At 44.5% G+C, this 20,666-nt stretch overlaps 2 protein-coding genes across 2 annotated transcripts in view; one reads left to right on the top strand and one right to left on the bottom strand.

The window, feature by feature from the left end:
* Positions 1-17,968, bottom strand: part of PMM2 (phosphomannomutase 2) — a 27,973-nt gene extending 10,005 nt beyond the window's left edge. The window contains exons 1-7 of the mRNA XM_053557341.1: positions 17,837-17,968; positions 11,443-11,554; positions 8,531-8,607; positions 7,207-7,298; positions 2,766-2,865; positions 2,550-2,625; positions 1,204-1,319 (exon numbers count right to left, since the gene is read on the bottom strand). Coding sequence (XP_053413316.1) covers positions 1,204-1,319; positions 2,550-2,625; positions 2,766-2,865; positions 7,207-7,298; positions 8,531-8,607; positions 11,443-11,554; positions 17,837-17,923 — 660 coding nt within the window. The 5' untranslated portion in view covers positions 17,924-17,968. The remainder of the gene's footprint in view (positions 1-1,203; positions 1,320-2,549; positions 2,626-2,765; positions 2,866-7,206; positions 7,299-8,530; positions 8,608-11,442; positions 11,555-17,836) is intronic.
* On the top strand, positions 17,252-20,666 carry TMEM186 (transmembrane protein 186). The gene is made up of 3 exons (XM_053556662.1): positions 17,252-17,323; positions 17,768-18,166; positions 19,539-20,666. Exons 1-3 carry the CDS (start codon positions 17,252-17,254, stop codon positions 20,187-20,189), a joined length of 1,122 nt encoding a protein of 373 aa, XP_053412637.1. The 3' UTR covers positions 20,190-20,666.

Here is a 20,666-nt window from a genome sequence, read left to right as displayed (position 1 = left end):
GGAGGGGGTGTGTGGTGGAGGGCACTTAAGAGTCCTAGCTACTTGGGAGCCTGAGGCAGGAGGATCTTCTGAGCCCATGAGCTTGAAGTTGCAATGAGCTATGATGATCCCACTGTACTCTAGCTGGGGCAACAGGAGGAGACCCTGTCTCAAGGGAAAATAAGGGAGATGGCCCAGAGATGCTGGGCCTGTGGCTGCACTATGAGTGACTAGAGCTGAGGATCCTCTCCAGCTGATGGCAGCAGTGGCTCTGCAACCTGCTGGGGACTCATCGTCCCAGAGAAAGCCACTTTGGTGCCTCTGGGGAAGTTTTTTCTATGTACTCCTTCTGTTGCTGCGGCCTTTTCCACTGGGCCCTGCTCTCAGTTTCCAAGGAAGATTTGGTCCTAGACTTGGGATTGTGACACCTCCCCCCAGGGAAAGTGCCCCTATGACAAGTGTGTACTGCCTTGGACTGAGCCCCACTCGAGTTTCAGAGTTGCAGGATTCACTGTCCTCTAATATGTATGACTTCTGTGCTTACTTTATAATGAATGTCTTGGGGAAAAAGTACAGTGGAAAAATAAAATGAAAACAGGAAGAGCTAGTTGGGTGCGGTGGCTCACGCCTGTAATCCCAGCACTTAGGAGGCCTAGGTGGGTGGATTGAGCTTGAGCTCAAACGTTAGAGACCAGCTTGAGCCAGAGCAAGACCTCATCTCTAAAAAAAATAGCCGGGCATTGTGGCAGGGGCCTGTAGTCCCAAATACTTGGGAGGCTGAGACAAGAGAATTGCTTAAGCCCAGGACTTTGAGGTTGCTGTGAGCTATGATGCCACAGCACTCTATCAAGGGTGACAAAGTGAGATTCTGTCTCAAAAAACAGAACAAAAATACCAGCAAGAGCTTTAAAACACAGAGAAGGTTTGACAATAGCACCAGGGACTGGTCTTCTGGAAGGCACTTCAAGCGGCCAATATTTAATTTAAAAGCCAAACAGAAAAGGATTGACTAACATGCAGTCTGATCCTCACCCCTGCTGAGGCGTCAGGTGTCTGAGCTCAGAAGGGAAGGAAGGTTCATCAGTCATAGGACAGAAGCCATCCCTCAGTTTGAGCTGGGCTAGTGGATAAAGTGTAGGTGCCAAGGAAAAGAGCACATATGTGAATTTTTCCAGATCAAGTCCAAATTGAATAACAAAACTGCATAAACACTTCCATACTTACTGGCATGGTTTTGTCTCCAAAGAAATAAATGGTCTTATAACCATCGTTTTCCACGTGTGTCAGGCAATACCGCTTGTCCCATCCATCAGGAAAGACATCAAAGCTGATCTGTCCTCCTGCCGGGTTGAGGGGAGACAAAAGCTAAAGGTGAAGAGGAGGCAAATGGCATGTCATTGAAAATAATTTGTAATTTACTCTTTGTCAGCACCTGTATTGCCAAGTTTGGTTTTTAACACCCTAATTTGCTATTATAATACTTTATGAACAGGTTCTCAAATTAATTCTACATCATGTTCTTCTCCAACATTACTTCATCTGAGTCTAAAACTCAGAGAATTCCAATTCAGAATGAGAAATGTATTTGCATTTAAGTGCTCTGTCAAGTAAGTGGTTTAAATGAAGTAGGCTTATGAAAAATCCAGTAATGGCTTTGTCCTGTCGCATTTGTCTTGAGCTTTAACACACCTGGGTGGGAAATGCCAGGAAGCAGGCTGCATCCAGGGTATTTTGCAGCTTTCATGAGCACAAACATCCTTCCAAACTTTTGTCGGAAAGAGGTCCACCTCGTCACCATTCAGAGATACTTAAAAATCCACCCATTCATCTGTTAATACATAAGTCCTTTGTACTTCTGGTTTTCCTACAACCTGTACCTTAATTAAAGCTGGCAAAATGAGAGGTCTTTGAGCAATGACTCATTAGCACTGACAAGAGAAATCAGTTTACAAAGCACTTGTCAGGCATATTCTACTAAGAGACAAGTTTCAGACTTCCATGCTGCTGGAAGAATTCTTCATTAGATGCCAGAAACCTTCACACACTGGCTGTCACAGTAAATAAAAGCTTTGTAACTTGGATAAGGCTCTTCTCCTTTCTGGGCCTTGGTTTCTTGACCTGTAAAAGCAACCCAACTGACTCCTGAGGTTCCTAGCCGTTGAAATACAATTCCAAAGCACAATCAGTAGAGTTTATCTAAGAGGTTCACACTCCACTATTCTCATGGTGTTCAGGTGTCTGAGCTCAGAAGGGAGGAAGGCACTTCTCTTCCATCCAAAGGTGTGAGGATAAGTTCTTACTCTTCATTAATCAAAGTGCCCCACTTTTGACCAGGAGAAGAGCAGGTAGGAAGAATCCTGCTAAGAACTTAGAACAAAAGCTAACAGTCTGGAAACCATCTCACTATGAACAATTCTGCAGAAGAGTGAGTGGTTGGTTCTCCTCTCCAGATCAGATTACTTGCTCAGCCCTCTGCCCACCTGAAAACAGATGCAGTCCAATCTCAACAGTTCACCAGCCCATAACAAACTCCTAGCAAATGGGCACCAAAACATTTGAATATACAATACCTATGGAAAATGTGAGGCCTTTTCCTGCAAACTCTTTCCGTAGATCAGCTACAAATTTTTGTCTTATATTTTCTTTCTGAGAAAAACAAAAAGATACCAATTGTGTATTATACTGCAATTTAGAAAGCACGCTTTAACTACTGGCTACAAAGTTGTACATCTTATCTTACTTTCATAAACCCAGCCATTCACCAAGGAAATTTCAGAAAGACTCACTTTATCGAGTTCATAGAACTCAATGCGTTCTTCCTGGCTGCAGCTCCTTCCAATAGGGGACACGTTTAACATCCCATTGCGGAATTCAATGAAAGTACCCCTGGGGAGGAAAGGGTGACAGAGGGTGCCCAAAACACATTATTTATTTGGGGAATATTATAGATAGATAAACAATCTAAGAGGTTGGGAAATTCTAAACATCAGAGACTATGTGACCCGTGTTTTTTGCGACAATGCTGTGCCATACAGTAGCTAAAAGTGCCGTTTGCGGCTGCCACACTGCACAGCACAATCTGGAAATGTAGCTAATTCAAATTGAGATTAGATTTGAAAGACTTAATATGAAAAAGGAATGCAGTCATTGGTCATGTTTTGTATGGGCCAAATTATAACCATTTTAACAAAAAGTTGGTATTTTGGAAGTATTGGGTTAAGGATAATACAGTTTATTATTAAAATTAATTTCACCTCTTCTTTTCTGTTTTTAAAGATGTGGCTATAGAACATTTAAAATTATACACAGCTCACATTATATTTCTTTTTTGAGACAGAGTCTCACTATGTCTCCCTCAGTAGAGTGCCGTGATGTCACAGCTCACAGCAACCTCAAACTCTTGGGTTTAAGCAATTTTCTTGCCTCAGCCTCCCACCCAAGTAGCTGGGACTACAGGCCCTCGCCATAATGCCTGGCTATTTTTTCTGTTGTTGTACTTGTCACTACTGTTTTCGTTTTTTTAGCAGGCTCAGGCCAGGTTCAAACCCACCAGCCCTGTGTATGTGGCTGGCACCCTAACCACTGAGCTATGGGCGCCAAGCCTCACATGGTATTTCTGTTAGACAGTGCTACTATCAGGCAGCGATTTTTACAGCTAGTAAAGAGCTTTGAAAATGATCTCCAGCATTACAAGAACAGTCAGACCCCTAAGGAGTTTGAAAATATATGTCCCAAAACCTACTTTGCTAGTGAGGTCTTGAACAGACTGATTGTACCAAGCAAAGCTACACAGAAAAAGGCTCTGAGAATTGTCTAGTGAGAATCAGTAATAACTGAGGAAATCTAATTTAACCCAGACTGCTACTAAAGGTTTGATTTGATCACAGAAAAGAACAACCTAACATTATTTTTTATGTATGTACGTATGTATGTATGTATGCATGCATGTTTTGAGAAAGAATCTCACCCTATTGTCCAGGCTAGAGTGCCGTAGCATCACAGTTCATACTCTTGGGGTCAAGAGATCCTCCTCCCTCAGCCTACTGAGTAGCTGGGACTACAGGTGCCTGCTATCACCACCACCTAATTTCCCTATTTTTAATAGAAACAGGGTTTCCCCCTTGTTCTGGCTGGTCTCAAACTCCTGAGCTCAAGGGATCCTCTCCACTCAGCCTCCCAGAGTGCTAGCATTACAGGTGTGAACTGTAATGGTGCCTGGCCTCTAACATTATTTTAATTCTTTTTTGAGACGGAGTCTCACTTTGTCACCCTTGGTACAATGCCATGATGTCACAGCTCATGGGAATCTCAAACTCCTGGGGTCCAGTGAATCTCTTGCCTCAGCCTCCCAAGTAGGTGGGACCACACACACCCGCCACAACGCCCAGCTATTTTAAGAGATGGGGTCTCGGGCGGCGCCTGTGGCTCAAGGAGTAGGGCGCCGGTCCCATATGCCGGAGGTGGCGGGTTCAAACCTAGCCCTGACCAAAATAAAAAAAAAAAAAAAAGAGATGGGGTCTCATTCTTTTTTTTTTTTTTTTGTAGAGACAGAGTCTCACTTTATGGCCCTCGGTAGAGTGCCGTGGCCTCACACAGCTCACAGCAACCTCCAACTCCTGGCTTAAGCGATTCTCTTGCCTCAGCCTCCCGAGTAGCTGGGACTACAGGCGCCCACCACAACGCCCGGCTAAGGGGTCTCATTCTTGTTCAGGCTGGTCTCCAACACGGGAGCTCAGGCAATCCACCCACCTCAGCCTCCCAGAGTGCTAGGATTATAGGTGTGAGCCACCAGGCCCAGCCCCTAATATTATTTTAGTTACTTCACATAGAGATGTCTAAAAACAGTATTTTCCCACTATGTTTCAAGTTTGAATCTCAAAACAGTTTCTTGAAAACTCAGCTTGAAGGTTAATCATTGTTGAAGACAAAATTTGTGATAAATTATGTAGTGCAAAGTGTGCTCTAGTTCTAAGTGTTGATGCCTGGGAACCCTACAAAAATACTTTTTCTGATCTCTTTTTGCTATTTCAACCAAGTAGCCTGCCGGGGGAGATGGCTCACGCCTGTAATCTCAGTACTCTGGGAGGCTGAGGCAGGTGGATTGCTTGAGCTCACGAGTTCAAGACTAGCCTGAGCAAAAAGCGAGACCCCATCTCTTCTAAGAATAGAAAAACTGAGGCAATAGTCGGGTGTTGTGGCGGGCGCCTATAATCCCAGCTGCTCGGGAGGCTGAGGCAGGAGAATCGTGGAAGCCCAAGAGCTAGAGGTTGCTGTGAGTCCTGTGACATCATGGCATTCTACTGAAGGCGGTAAAGTGAGATTCTGTCTCTACAAAAAAAAAAAAAAAAAAGAAAGAAAAACTGAGGCAAGATAGCTTGAGGCCAGGAGTTGGAGGTTGCTGTGAGCCATGACGCCACAGCACTCTACCAAGGGCAACCAAGTGAGACTCCGTCCCCAAGAAGGAAAAAAAAAAATCACATAGTCCTGCTCTCCAGTCAGCAGCCACCATAATACTGAGAGGCTACACGCCAAGTGCAGGGCTGAGGACCTGTTGAAGGCCAAGGTGGCCTCTTACTAGGATGTTTGGCTCTGGGCATCTCTCCAACCCATCATTCATTCACTTATATAAGAAAGGCCTATGGCACTTGCTCTGGTTACCTCTAAAAGGTCTTATTAAAATAAATTTACCAGTTTATGTAAAGGTATTTTGTAAACTGGGAATCCATAAATGCTCACTGAGTAGGGTAAAAACAGCAAAACTCAATCAGCTGGACCCTTTTCTTGCTGTGCTAACTTACAGAGGAGGCAAATGATTTAACAAAATACACATGCCTCAAAAACCTTTGGAAAATCTCATGTCCAGCTAGTCCAGAGTTGGCAGAGATCCAGCCCTGTCCACTGCATCTTCGGCACGTGCACAGAGTTGACAACACGCTAGGGCTATGGGTCAGAAACAGGGCTCAATTTCTTTCCCCCCAACTCAAGAATGTATTATTACTCTCATTCCCAAGGCACAGAGGGTAGCTAACGCATTAGCAAGCTTCTCAAAAATAAGGATTAGGGTGGTTTATCAAGCATTCACATTTTTCCTGAAGACCTGGGCTCTGCAGTCTTACTGCACCTGCCCCTGACCTACACCGAGCATGTGGTTTGTACTGATGCAAATATGATCAATCACTGCTTACGGCAGGTCTGAGTTTTGCTTCCTGGGTTCACTGGGGATCTTATACTATTATGGAATCACAGCTTTGCATGTCCCTCTCCCTCATTAGAGGATAAACTGTTTGAGGGCAGGATTGTGTCTTGTCTCTTTTTTGTTTTTTGGAGACAGGTCTCACCCTGTTACCCAGGTTAGGGTGCAGTGGTATCATCATAGCTCACCCCCACCTCACACTCCTGGGTTCAAGTGATCCTCCTGCCTCAGCCTCACAAGTAGCAAGGACTACAGGTATGCACCACCACACCTAAGTAATTCATTTACTTATTTTTATTTATTTTTTTGAGACAGAGTTTCATTATGTCGCCCTCATAGCAACCTCCAACTCTTGGGCTTAAGTGATTCTCTTGCCTCAGCCTCCTGAGTAGCTGGGACTACAGGCGCCCACCACAACACCTGGATATTTTTTTGTTGTAGTTGTCATTGTTGTTTAGCAGGCCCGGGCCAGGTTTGAACCTGCCAGTCCCGGTATATGTGGCCGGTGCCCTAACCACTGGGCTACAGGCGCTGAGCCATTTTTTTTTTTTTTTTTTTTTGATAGAGCCAGGATCTTACTCTTGCTCAGGCTGGTCGCCAACCCCTGGCCTCAAGCAATCCTCCCACCTCAGCCTCCCAAAGCACTAGAATTATAGGCATGAACCACTGTGCCTGGCTTTTTATGGTCCCTTAACGCTTAGTCAAAGTAAAGACAGAACTAACTTCAGATATATGTGTATTTTAACTTTTTACTATGGAGAATTTCTAACCTATGATTAAAGGCAAACAGAATAAGATAAGGACCCCTCATGTACCCATCACCCATCTGCAATGATGACCAGCCTGAACTTCTGAGCTCAAGCAATCTGCCTGCCTCGGCCTCCTAGAGTGCTGGGATTACAAGTGTGAGCCTCTGAGCCTGGCCCCAGCCCACGTGATTCTTATAGTTAAGTCAGATTTGGAGATGACCCACATGAACCCACCAAATGACATTACTCTACATTCCAGGGGAGCTTTCCTAAAAGCAAACTCACCTCTTCTTTGGGAGTTTAATTTTTGCAATGTAGCTCAGACAGTAGTTGATTAAATCTTGGATTAAAGCCTCACCCAGGTGACCTTGAATATTCTAGATAAAGAAAACACTACAGTTATTTGATTCAGCAGGAGGCATTTTCAAACAGCTTTGCAGTAAACCCAGGCCTTTGGCCACTGCTGTCCGGAAGCCGCTAGGCTGATACGGACAGATACTGACAGTCCCCGCTCGCTTTAATTCTTTCTCTTTTTACTCTGGTTAAAAACATCAGACAGACCAGAAAGGCTTTAGTCAGAAGCATTTTCTGCTTCATTATTCAAGATTTTTGTATTCATTATTTTTCAGACGCTTTCTGGAAGGTCCAAAATGTTTACTGGAGCTGCTTTTATTCAATTAAAATGTTTACAAATGCTGATAGAAAATGTATTTGTTCCACTTACTACTATTAAGAGCTACACAGCACCTCTTTTTTTTTTTTTTTTGAGACAAGAGTTTCACTTTATTGCCCTCGGTAGAGTGGCATCACATTTCACAGCAACCCCCAGCTCTTGGGCTTAGGCAATTCTCTTGCCTCAGCCACCCAAGTAGCTGGAAATACAGGCGCCCGCCACAACACCCGGCTTTTTTTTTCTTGGTTATTGACGTCACCATTGTTGTTTGGAGGGCCTGGACTGGATTCAAACCCGCCAGCTCTGGTGTATGTGGCTGGCGCCTTAGCTGTTTGACCTACAAGCGCTGAGCCTACATAGCACCTCTTAAAAATGCTTAGAGTGAGGCAGCCTGTCCTAGTTTGTGCTATCATAAGTATTAGATTTAATATCCTTAAAAAATTATGAAAACTTAGTTATCAATTTAGATTTGCAATGGTCACATGATTCTAAGTTCAGATTTAAATTAAAGTTCAAAACTGAAGAAAAGAATATAGAGTGAAGATTCATTCCTATCCCTGTTCCTCAGCTTCCCAGGGTACCTCTCCAGAACATCCAATGCCAAATAAGCTTATAGAAAGCAATTTAACAGGGTGGCACCTGTGGCTCAGTGGGTAGGGCACTAGCCCCATATACTGAGGGTGGCAGGTTCGAACCTGGCCCCAGCCAAACTGTAACAAAAAAATAGCCGGGCGTTGTGGCAGGCACCTGTAGTCCCAGCTACACGGGAGGCTGAGGCAAGAGAATCACCTAAGCCCAAGAGCTGGAGGTTGCTGTGAGCTATAACGTTACAGCACTCTACCAAGGATGATAAAGTGAGACTCTTGTCTCAAAAAAAAAAAAAAAAGAAAGCAATTTAATAGTAGTATATAGTGGTTCAGATACTGAAGAACTTACCTGTTTACACAAGAGCGTCCCATCTTTGAATGCTACCAAACCATTTTCTGGAAACACGTAATCATATTTTTCAACCACTACAATCAAAGCAAAGAAAGACTTAAAATGCAATGAATTAAAACACGTATTTCTATGTTTTTTTTTTTATAGAGACAAGTTCTATGTCACCCAGACTTGTCTTGACTCCTGGCCTCAAGTAATCCTCCTGCCTTGGCCTTCAAAAGTGCTGACATTACAGGCGTGAGCCACAACACCCAGCCCTGTTTCTACTTCTTTTTTTTTTTTGCAGTTTTGGGCCAGGGCTGGGCTTGAACCCGCCATCTCCTGTATATGGAGCCAGTGCCCCACTCCACTGAGCCATAGACACCGTCCCCCTGTTTCTACTTCTTTGATTAATAGTACTTTTAAGGACTGTGAAAGACTATCTCATCTTAATGGACTGAGAGAAAGCAGAAAAAAGCTCCTTATTTTTTAAAAAAGGCTCTTTGGGTTACAAATTTAAATGCTCGCCTGACAACAGGGCTGGAGACTGGAAACTCAGTGAGGGGTTATTTCACGTTCCTGACTTTAGTCTGCCTGTCTGTAAAGAAGATGCTGCCGGGGTGGTGCCTGTGGCTTAAGGAGTAGGGCGCAGGTCCCATGTGCCAGAGGTGGTGGGTTCAAACCCAGCCCCAGCCAAAAAAAAAAAAAACTGTTTGGGTGGCGCCTGTGGCTCAAGGAGTAGGGTGCCGGTCCCATATGCCGGAGGTGGCAGGTTCAAACCCAGCCCCGGCCAAAAACCACAAAAAAAAAAAAAAAAAAAAAAAAGAAGATGCTGCCTTTAACGGCTCCCGAACCCCAAACCAGTAGCACCAGGGCAGTGAGTGAAAATGTATTATAGATTTCCAAGCTCTGCTCTCAGGCTTTTTGAATCAGAATTAGCAGGAGACAGGCTAAAAATCAAACTAAAAAAAAAAAAAAAAAAAAAGTTCTTTAGGTGATTCTTTTTTTTTTTTTTTTGCAGTTTTGGCCAGGGCTGGGTTTGAACCCGCCACCTCCGGCATATGGGACCAGCACCCTACTCCTTTGAGCCACAGTCACTGGCCCATCTTTAGGTGATTAATCACTTAATCTGGAGACTACTCACATAAACTTTAAGGAAGGGATTCTCACTTTAGGCAATAGAGTGCAGATTCCCCTGTGTGGTGGGTGGGGCCCCATGTGTGTCTTTTAATAAGTTTCCCAGCTGATTCTGATTCAGGTGGGCCTTCAGCTTTCTTCTAGCTTGTCAATGTTTTGATTCTATTGTTGTACATGCTCTGGAAGGTACAGACACTATGCTATGCAGACAAAAACTTCTCTGCGTGTGTGGTTAAATATCTGACTAGGGGCAGAAAGGGCAATCATAGTTAGGAAATATGATTTCCAGGGCTTAATGTGCCCCATTATATTGTTTATAGCATTCCCAAGCAGAACACTTAGAAGGAAAATTAAGTGTAAGTGGAATAGAGGAATTTCAAAGGATTACAAAACCTACTCTTCCAGTAATGGAGATCCGTATTTTAAGATATTGTATCTACAACAGTAGTTCTCAAATGTCAGTGATTTTACTCCCAGATGACAGCTGGCAATGGCTGGAGACATTTTTGTTTGCCAATACAGGGTGTGTGTGTGTGTGTACGCTGCAGACATCTAGAGGATAAAGGTAAAGAATGGTGCTAAATCCCCTACAATGCCCAGGAAACCCCCCATAACAGAATTATTTGGTCCAAAATGTCAGTGGCTCTGAGGCTGAAGAATCTTGCTCTAGAGGAGTTGGTTCCAAGATGTGATATGCTGGTAGCACCTGGAGTCGAAAGATCAATTCATCTATCTCCTCACCTACTTTATATATATATATATATGAGTGAGACAGAGTCTCACTTTGTCACCTTTGGTAGAGTACTGTGGCATCACAGCTCACAGCAACCTCAAATTCTTGGGCTTAAGTGTTTCTCTTGCCTCAGCCTTCCAAGTAGCTAGACTATAGGCGCCCACCACAACGCCCGGCTATTTTATTTGTTGCAGTTGTCATTGTTTTAGCTGGCCTGGGCCAGGTTCGAACCCGCCAGCCCTGCAGCCACCCTGGGTGTATGTGGCCAGCGCCCTTCCCACTGAGCTACGGGTGCTGCCCTACCTACTTATTCTTATAGGCCAGGCACCCCAGAAGCTGCGGGGCTATGCAGATGTATAACCCTAGACCTGGTCTTCAAGACGAGCATATAACCAGATAGTTTTCAACAGTTAAGAGACTGCTACATCAGCAGTATATTAGAATTTCTTCCAGGTGGTTGCTAAAATTCCATTTCCAGGGTCCATAGACCTATCAAATTGAAATATCCAGTGAAGGGGTGACTAAGATTTCCCAGCTTCCCAAGGTCCTGTGCTGAAGACTCTGTTTCAGAGTGTGTGTGTGTGAGTGTGGTGGGGTGGCTGAGTCATGATGATGGAACTCGGTGAAACACTGTGTTAGGGCAAAAGGAAGGAGGCACGTAGACACCGAGGGCACCTCCACTGATGGGTAAGAAAGACAGTCAGGACATGGGGCCTAAAATGAGGCCAGAAGGGTAGTGAACAGGGACAAGTAAGAAGTGTCCCAGGCAGAGATTATCTTGTATAATCACCTAAGTAAATCTAAACACACATCTGAGTACCAAATACTCCATCAACAACTCCAGAAATTTATAGAATTAAAAGCAGAGGAATTGGGAATGATTGTATGTGGGATAAAGAAAAAAGAAGCAGAGGAAAAGCAAAGGTAGAGAAAATGTTTCCTCAAAGAAAGAAGCAGATAGAGAAAGGTTTCAGGTTGCTTATGATACTTGGCTACAGTCCCAATATTCTCATAAGAAGTTAATCTTTTACCAAAATGTAATCAGTAACATATCATTTACCATCATCTCCCAGCTGCTCCTGTACTTTATCAAAGTCCGACCCGCCTACCACTCCAACTTTGATCTTCTGCCTCAATTTTTGCAGAAATTCATCCATTTCTTTGGTAATCTTCTACATTTCAAGAAAAAAAATAGTTATGAGCCACAAAATAATGAGAACACTAAAACTGCAAGAGTAATCCAAGCCTCATTTTCATGTAGGCCAGTTCAGCTACTAAGTCCTTAGATAACTTCAAATATTTTACTTGTAATTTTGGGGCATCAACCTTTTACTACAATAAACTTGTTAAATGTTACTTATTTTTACCAAATTTTATCATTTTATTTTATTTTTTTGAGATAGAGTCTCTTACTTTCTTGCCCTTGTAGAGTTCTGTGGTGTCACAGCTCACAGCAACCTCAAACTCCTGCGGTCAAGCGATTTTCTTACCTCAGCCTTCCAAGTAGCTGGGACTACAGGTGCCCACCACAATGTTGGCTATTTTTAGAGTTGGGATATCACTCTGGCTCAGCCCGGTCTCAAACTTGTGAGCTCAGGCAATCTATTCACCTTGGCCTCCCAGAGTTCTGGGATTACAGGTGTGAGGCACCTGCCCAGCCCACAATAAATTTTTTAAAGTTTTAATATTTCAGCACTTTGAGCAATCTTTTTTTTTTTTTTTTTGAGACAGAATTTCACCCTGTTGCTCAAGCTAGAGTGTAATGTCGTCAGCTCAGTTCAGAGCAACCTCAAAACTCCTGGGTTCAAGTGATCCTCCTGCCTCCCCAGTAGCTGAGACTACAGGTGCCCACCACTATGCCTGGCTGATTTTTTTTTTTGTAGAGACAGAGTCTCACTTTATGGCCCTCGGTAGAGTGCCATGGCATCACACAGCTCACAGCAACCTCCAACTCCTGGGCTTAAGCGATTCTCTTGCCTCAGCGAACCGAGTAGCTGGGACTACAGGCGCCCATCACAACGCCCGGCTATTTTTTTTTTTTGGTTGCAGTTCAGCCGGGGCCGGGTTTGAACCCGCCACCCTTGGTATATGGGGCCGGCGCCTTACCGACTGAGCCACAGGCGCCGCCCATGCCTGGCTGATTTTAATAGTAGAGACTGAATCTCACTCTTGCTCAAGCTGGTCTGGAACTGCTGAGCTCAACTGATCCACCTGCCTATCCTCCCAGAGTGCTAGGATTATAGGTGTGAGCCACCACGCCTGGCCAACAATCTTAATTGCATTTTTTTTTTGTAGAGACAGAGTCTCACTTTATGGTTCTCGGTAGAGTGCCGTGGCCTCACACAGCTCACAGCAACCTCCAACTCCTGGGCTTAGGTGATTCTCTTGCCTCAGCCTCCCGAGTAGCTGGGACTACAGGCGCCCGCTACAACTCCCGGCTAGCATTTTTTTTTTTTTAGAAACAGAGTTTTATTTTGTGGCCCTCAGTAGAGTACTGTGGCGTCACAGCTCACAGCAACCTCCAGCTCTTGAGCTTAGGTGATTCTCTTGCCTCAGCCTCCCAAGTAGCTGGGACTACAGGCGCCCGCCACAATGCCCAGCTATTTTTTTGTTGTAGTTTGGCCAGGGCAGGGTTTGAACCCACCACCCTTGGTATATGGAGCTGGTGTCCTACTCACTGAGCAGGCGCCACCCTCTTATTGAATATCTTTACAAAAAAAGTTATTAGACGTTTGAAAACCCACAAAAAAAGTATTTAATTCAATCTCAGTATATACATCTGAAATTCAATCTTTTTTCTTTAAAAGCTTTTTTTAGGTTAGTATGTGCACATAACTAAAATAAAATTGCATATAAGGGTTTATAGTGTAATCTACACTGGGCATGGTGGCTCACGCCTGTAATCCTAGCACTCTGGGAGGCCAAGGTGGGTGGATTGCTTGAGATCATGAGTTCGAGACCAGCCTGAGCTGGTCCCCATCTGTAAAAATACCGTTTCCCTTAAGGTGTGCTCCCAAAGATGCGCTAGGTCTTATTTTCAGGGGATGTCTTATCTTTCCTGTAAGTAGGTCTTATTTTCGAAGGATGTCTTATTTTCGGGGAAACAGGGCAGCTGGGGATTGTGGTGGGTGCCTGTAGTCCCAGCTACTCCAGAGGCTGAGGTAAAAGGATCTCTTAAGCCCAAGAGTTTGAGATTGCTGTGAACTATGATACCACAATACTCTACCAAGGGTGACAGAGTGAGATTCTGTCAAAAAAAAAAAAAAAAAAGAAAGTACGATCTCTTCTACATTTTACAGTGGACTCTCACCCTATTAGACAAAATTTAGAATTGCACTAATAGCCTCTAAAAGTCTGTGAAAACTGTAAAAATCAGTCCCAGAGTCCCAGAATAGTTTGCTCAGACCTAACATGAGAATGCAAGGAAGTGAGGAAGGAAGATATAAAATACTAAAAATGCAAATTATAAACAACAGCAGCAATACTTCCATCTTCAAACGTAAATGTAAGGGTACAATTTATCTTTTCTTTATTTTATTTTATTATCATTTTTTTTTTTGTAGAGACAGAGTCTCACTGTACCGCCCTCGGGTAGAGTGCCGTGGCGTCACACGGCTCACAGCAACCTCCAACTCTTGGGCTTACGCGATTCTGTTGCCTCAGCCTCCCGAGCAGCTGGGACTACAGGCGCCCACACAAGGCCCGGCTAACAATTTATCTTTTCACATGCAAATTTTTTTTTCCCCCCGCTGTTGTCCAGGATGGACCAGGATTCTTGGGGTCAAATTATCCTCCTGCCTCAGCCTCCTAAGTTGCTGGGACTGCAGACATGCACCCCCTTACTCAGCAAACAATTTATATTGTATCTTAACCCTTGTACATGTTCATGAGCTAAATGGTATTGTGGTCACGCATCATGACATGTTATTCAAGGTGAATGGATTGTAGATGGCAACTTTTTGACTCTAAATGGAAGTAAATATTATTTGACAGGAAATAAGACCCAGATGCTGGGGCAGTGCCTGTGGCTCAGTGAGTAGGGCACTGGCCCCTTATACCAAGGGTGGTGGGTTTGAACCTGGCCCTGGCCAAACTGCAACAAAAAATAGTAGGGCATTGTGGAGCGCCTATAGTCCCAGCTACTGGGGAGACTGAGGCAAGAGAATCGCCTAAGCCCAAAAGCTGAAGGTTGCTGTGAGCTGTGATGCCATAGCACTCTACTGAAGGATGACAAAGTGAGTCTCTGTCTCTAAAAAAAAAAAAGACTCAGATGCTGTAACTACAACAAAACATCTAAACTGGCCAGGTGAGGTGGCTCACGCCTGTAATCCCAGCACTCTGGGAGGCCTAGACAGGTGGATTGTTTGAGCTCAGGAGTTCCAGGCCAGACCAAGGAAAAGCAAGACCTCGTCTCTACTAAAAATAGAAAAAACTGAGGCAAGAGGTTAGCTTGAGCCCAAGAGTTTTGAGATTGTTGTGAGCTATGCCACAGTACTCTATCGGGGGGCGACAAAGTGAGACTGTCTCAAGAAAAAAAAAATTCACTTTCTGGAAAAAATGCCAATTATAAAAAACTTTTTTTGAGGGGGCAATTAAGAAAATTTTACTATGGAGTAGAGGAGGAGTCACCAAAGTAGGGGCTATGAGCCATAATCAGGCCTGTGGCCTGTTTATGTTAAGTATTATTAGGCACAGCCATGCCCATTCATGTATATGGTGGTGTCCATGGCTGCTTTGACGCTCTAACAGGGTTGATTGGTGATGACTAAGACCACATGCCCTGAGAAGCCTCAAATATTTACTATCTGATATTTACCTTTTATAGAAAAATATCTGCTGACCTGGACTATATACAGTATGAAATACTAAGGACTATTGATAATTTTCTTAGGTGATAATGATACTATGGTTAGAAAACTGAATGTCTTTGTTTCTAAGAGGGACAGTTTAAAATTCACAGGAACGAAGGACAGTACTGTGATGACTGCTGCTTAGGAAGTTGTTCTGTAAAAGAAAAAATGTCAAGACCAAGTTAATATAGTCACATGTCAACTATTTTTGAATTTAAGTCGTGGAGACAGGGGTGATTTGTGTAGTATTTTTTCAATGATTCTGTGATTGTAATTTTTCATGATACAAAGCTGGAAAACGATTCACCTGTTTCTGCCCCTCACTCTTTTTATAGATTTTTGTTCTAAGTCCCAACTGTTTTTTAGAATGGCATTTGTAGGAAAGGACTCAGCACAACAAACTTCTACTAAAACAGTGAAATGTCTTCATAATGGAAAGAATTAAAAAAAAAAAAAGTAAAATGTGCAAATCTTGGGAGTCCGTGCTAATCAGATTTTATTTGTTTAGGTCATAGCAATTCAGCAACTGCAAGAGAAGATAGCCATTATTCTGTTTCCAGATTGTATGGTGATTACAGTATTTGAGAATGCACATATATTGAGGAGGGGAAAGGTTACATAACAAATAGATCTGTTGCAAAAATTTTATTTTTTACCCAGAGTACCGACCACACAGAAATAATTCCCCTTTATATTTTTCTTTTTCTCTAATAGATCCTGAATCCTTATTTATTTGAGACAGAGTATTATTGTTGCCCTGGGCAGAATGGAATGGCATCATCATAGCTCCCAGCAACCTTAAACTCTTGGGCTTACGTGATCCTCCTCCTGCCTCAGTCTCTTGAGTAGCTGGGACTACAAGGGCCCACCATGGTAAATAGCCAGTTTTTCTATTTTTAGTAGAGATGGAGTCTTACTTTTACTCAGGCTGGTCCTGAACTCCTAAGCTCACCAGGATTACAGGTATAAGACACTGCACCCAGTCAAAAATTCGCTTTTAAATTATAGATTTTCTTTTGAGCATTTGAGTGTTAAAATTACTTATATTCATTGCAAAAAATATCCTGTTTCAAATGCTGCAAGGGAAAACATTCTGGGCCATCTGGTTTCCTTACTATTTTATACTTTATGCTTATATATTCTGATTCTTTCTGGGAATCTGAAGCACCTTCCTGAACAGCATACCCAGTAACTAGAAGTTTCTACCTTAGCTCACAAACTTGATAAATACCCTGAGTCCAGGGACTTGTATCAGGTCTGCTGTGTGATAGTGTGATAGTGAGGAGGTCAAGGCTTCACTGTGTCTGAGTTTCTTTATATTTAAAACAGTAATAACTATCCTATCTGGGATGAAAGATAAAGGAAGGCTGACATGGACCAATGATACCATGCAAAAAAGATTTAAAATGTAAACCCTAGAGGGCAAAATTGAGTTACTGTTTCTTTTTGTGATAGTTTTATTGGAATATAGCCACTCTATGTTTGCATATGGTCTCCAGCAGCTTTTGCACTAAATTTGAGTACTGTAGTTACTGCACACCATATGGACTACAGAAACAAAAGTATTTACTACATGGCTCTGTACAAAAAACGAATTACTAAAAAAACAAAACAAAAAACGAATTGCTGACCTCAGCTGTAGACCACCTGAGCTCTCCACAACCAACAAGTATGTGTTGATTAATTTCAAAGTCAGAAAGGACCTTTGACAACTTGGGAGTTGAGTGTGGATGAAACTCATGGCTGAGAAGAGTATAATGATGTCAAAGGTCACACACATTTGACACGGTCTTTTGGAACACAGCACTGCTACCATCAGCCACAACTAAGGGAGGCGGAACAGAAGATGAACATACTGAAGCCTTCTGGGCCCTGTCTCACGTTTGAATGGCTGGCGTTTAGCAACCAACTTGTGAAAGGTGGACAAAGAGAGCCTCATAACTGAAACTTATGTGTGCCTGTAATGACCTAAAACTCCTCCATCACCCTGGTCCACCGCAGGAGCTGAAAAAGGGGGCGATGGAGGTGTGCAAGATACTTTCAGGAACTTGCATCATTCCATTGGATTTTTACAAATACTATATGGAACAGGTAATGTCCCCACGTAAAAGTGTATATGCTGGAGCTTAGAGAAGTTAATTGCCTTGCTCAAGGTCACACAGCTGTCAAGACGTGAAGCTAGGTCTGTCTGACCCGGAAACTTGTGGTTTTAATATCGTATTACATGGCAAGCCCCTTGGTAACAGTACCGATGAGGGCATATAGCTGGTAAGGAGGCCTGAGCTGGGGCCTGATTCATCAGTCCCTAGGGTTTGCAAGAACAGTACAGAACTGCATTTTCCAAGTTCGAACTTCCAAGAGTAAGTTTTCTGCTCTTAAGTTTTTCAGCCTTGTCTCACGTTTCTGCGCACACTGAAGTTCTGAAGAGCTGGGTAGGACTCCCGTCTCGTTCCTCTAGAGAAAGCCAGAGTAGGTTCGGCACCCCGGGCGGAGATGGGCGGTCCTTAGCTGCCCCTTGAATCCCATCCTGGGCAGCCGATAGGCTCATCTGGGAGCACAAGGGACTCCGCACAGGATGCCACCAGCCCTCCGGGCTCCACCTACCTGCCGCGGGGCTGTCAGGGTCCCATCCACGTCAAAGAGGCAGAGCGCTGGGCCCGGAGCCGCCATGACCGCGGTATCCGCCCTCATCTGTCTGAAAGTACTCGTTGGCACCAGGAAACTCAGCCCGGAAGTTCCGGTTCACCTCCTACACCCCAAGACACGTCGGGAGGGAATCTCCCACAATGCCTGGGATTAGCGCCCGCTAAGGCCTCTGGACCACAATTTCCGGAGTGCGACGCGTGTACGCGCGCTTCGTACTCCCGAGCATGCGCCCTTGGAGGTTCCGGGGGCAGCCGGGATTTACTTCCGGCAGCAGGCGGCGGGGCCATGGTGAGAAAGCCGGCGGTGGGCCTAGAGAGCGTGACGCGTTTTGGAAGTTGGGTGGGGCTGGGGTCGGGGTTGGGGCAGGCAGACAGGACGCATAGGTTCTAACTTGGAGAATCACGGCGGGAAGCTCGCTCGTGGGTTAAAGTTTGCTATTCCCTATCCTCCCTCAAGGCTCGTGGGCCAGCAATCGTGATAGCTACAACTCGCTCTGAAACCTCGCTGTGCTTCAAGTACTAAGTTGAGGGCTTTATTTATTTTTATTTTATTTTATTTTATTTTTTTGAGAAAGAGGCTCACTTTGTCTCTCTAGGTAAAGTGCTGTGGCGTCACAGCTCACCCCAACTTCAAGCTCTCTCTTAGGCTCAAGCGATTCTATTGCCTCAGCCTCCCAAGCGGCTGGAACTAAAGGTGCCCGCCACAACGCCCGGCTATTTTTAGAGATGAGATTTCACTCTGCCTCAGGCAATCCACCCACTTCGGCCTCCCAGAGTGCTGAGATTGCAGGCATGAGCCACCGCGCCCGCCTAAGTTGAGGGCTTTAAAACCATCCTCTCGTTCAGTATCTTTTGAGTCTCCGTTTTGAAAGGCGGGAAAACTGAAGCTCAGAGAGATGGAATAACTTGCCCAAGGATCCACAGCTAGTGATTGTTGGAGCCAGGGTTGGAACCCATATCTAGCTCCAAAGCCCAGAGCTTTTTCCACTTTACTAGTCACCTAATAAAATCTCTGTGCTAGGAGTTGGAGCCTCCCAGCCTAACTGCTCCTCTTCTGCTGTTCCTTATTCCCCAAACGAGACTAAGAACAAACAGCAGTTTCCTCTAGCACCCAAGATAACTAAAAAGGTTTCCCACTGGAACATTGATGATTTAGTTTTCTGCTTGGTGCTTTGTCACTCAGCCTTGTGGATCAAGTGTCCAGCCCAGAGTTGGCCCTCCCTAGGTATTTGTTGAGTGAAGACTGCACCTTCTTTCCTATAGTTACTTGAAACTACCTAGAATAGCGTTTCTCAACCTGTGGGTTACCACCTACAGGAACTATATTAAAGGGCCGACATTAGGAAGGTTGAGAACCACTGGCCTAGAAGAATAGAGGACCAGTTTGAAAGTCAGACTATGCTATACTCACTGGCTGTGTGTGCTTGGGTAAATTTCTTACCCTGTCTGGCTTAGTTACCTTAATGGTAAAGTGGAAATGCTACCTGTCTGGAATAGCTTTTGGTAAAGTAAAACATCTGGTTTACCTTTCCTTCCTCTGTTCATAATGGTGACCTTGAAGGATTGGGGGAATCCTCTGGGTGCAGTGCTTTGCAGATGTTCATTGTGTGATTAGCATGTTTGAGTTTCATGAGAAAAATGGTCTCTTATCTCCCTTCTAGGCTGCCCTCCTGCGAACTGTGCTGAGGTTGCAGGGGCCAGGGCCAGGGCCAGCTGCATGGGGAAGGCCTTTTCATGAGCTCTGGTACTTCAGTAGACAAGAGCATTCCAAGAGGTGGGTGGGGAGCAGGTCGCCCACCTCAAAGGAGAAACCACCAGGCACAGAGACGGAGAAATTCCACATGGTCTACCGTTTTGATGCCATCAGGTCCTTTGGGTTCTTGTCTCGGCTAAAGGTAGCACAGACTGCCCTGACAGTGGTGGCCTGGCCACCGGGCTTCTACTTGTACTCCCAGGACCTCATAACTTTCAACTCTCTGTGCTTCATGAGCGGGATAGCTAGCTTTGCCCTGGCTATGCTGTGCTGGATGAGCTATTTCTTCCGGAGACTAGTGGGCATCCTGTATGTGAACGAGTCTGGCACCATACTGCGAGTAGCTCACCTGACCTTCTGGGGCTGGCGGCAGGATACATACTGTCTTGTGGCAGAAGTGATACCCCTGACAGACACTGAGGAATGGTCACAGGATGTGTTTGTGCGTATCAAGCAGTACAATGGGAAGCAGACCTTCTACCTCACTCTGCGCTATGGACAGATCCTGGACAGAGAGCGTTTCACAGAGGTGTTTGGTTTGCTGGACAGGTCCAGGTGAACTACTGGAAGCTGGGCCACCTGGATCTCTTGACAGGGAGGCCAAGGGTATGGGCTAGGCAAAAGAAGGGGATCGAATTCCTGGAAAGTTTGCCATGGACCTTAGGAACGTGTTTTAATGGATGAAGCAATTTATGAGGCAGCGCAGGTAACCAGATTTAAGGAAAAGACTCCTCATGCAGTTTCCTACTATGCGTGTATGTGACATTCAGTCAGATAATGACCAGAGGTTTCTTCTAAGAGCCAGTTCTTAGAAGAAGCTTTGCCAAAACCACCCAGACTGTTCATTGCTGTGAAACTGGAAGACAGAAGTGTGGTGGGGAGTGGGGTGTAGGGTTTGTCAGCTCTCAGCTCCCTGTCCTGGGGCAGGTTATTGAGAATGACTGAACCTTGGATTTCACGTCTGTAAAGTGGAAAGTGCTGTCTCACAGGATGGGTATGAGAATCAAAAATAAATGTCATGTGTGTTGCAAGCTCA

Source organism: Nycticebus coucang, chromosome 12, assembly GCF_027406575.1.
Source record: "Nycticebus coucang isolate mNycCou1 chromosome 12, mNycCou1.pri, whole genome shotgun sequence".
Lineage (NCBI taxonomy): Eukaryota > Metazoa > Chordata > Mammalia > Primates > Lorisidae > Nycticebus > Nycticebus coucang.
This window is presented reverse-complemented; position numbering and strand designations above follow the sequence as displayed.

Coding starts and splice junctions, on each gene's coding strand:
- TMEM186 (XM_053556662.1), top strand. CDS start 17,252: ATGGAGGTGTGCAAGATACTTTCAGGAACTTGCATCATTCCATTGGAT. Junction 17,324..17,767: donor ACAAATACTATATGGAACAG/GTAATGTCCCCA, acceptor CATCCTGGGCAG/CCGATAGGCTCATCTGGGAG. Junction 18,167..19,538: donor CAGCAGGCGGCGGGGCCATG/GTGAGAAAGCCG, acceptor TCTCCCTTCTAG/GCTGCCCTCCTGCGAACTGT.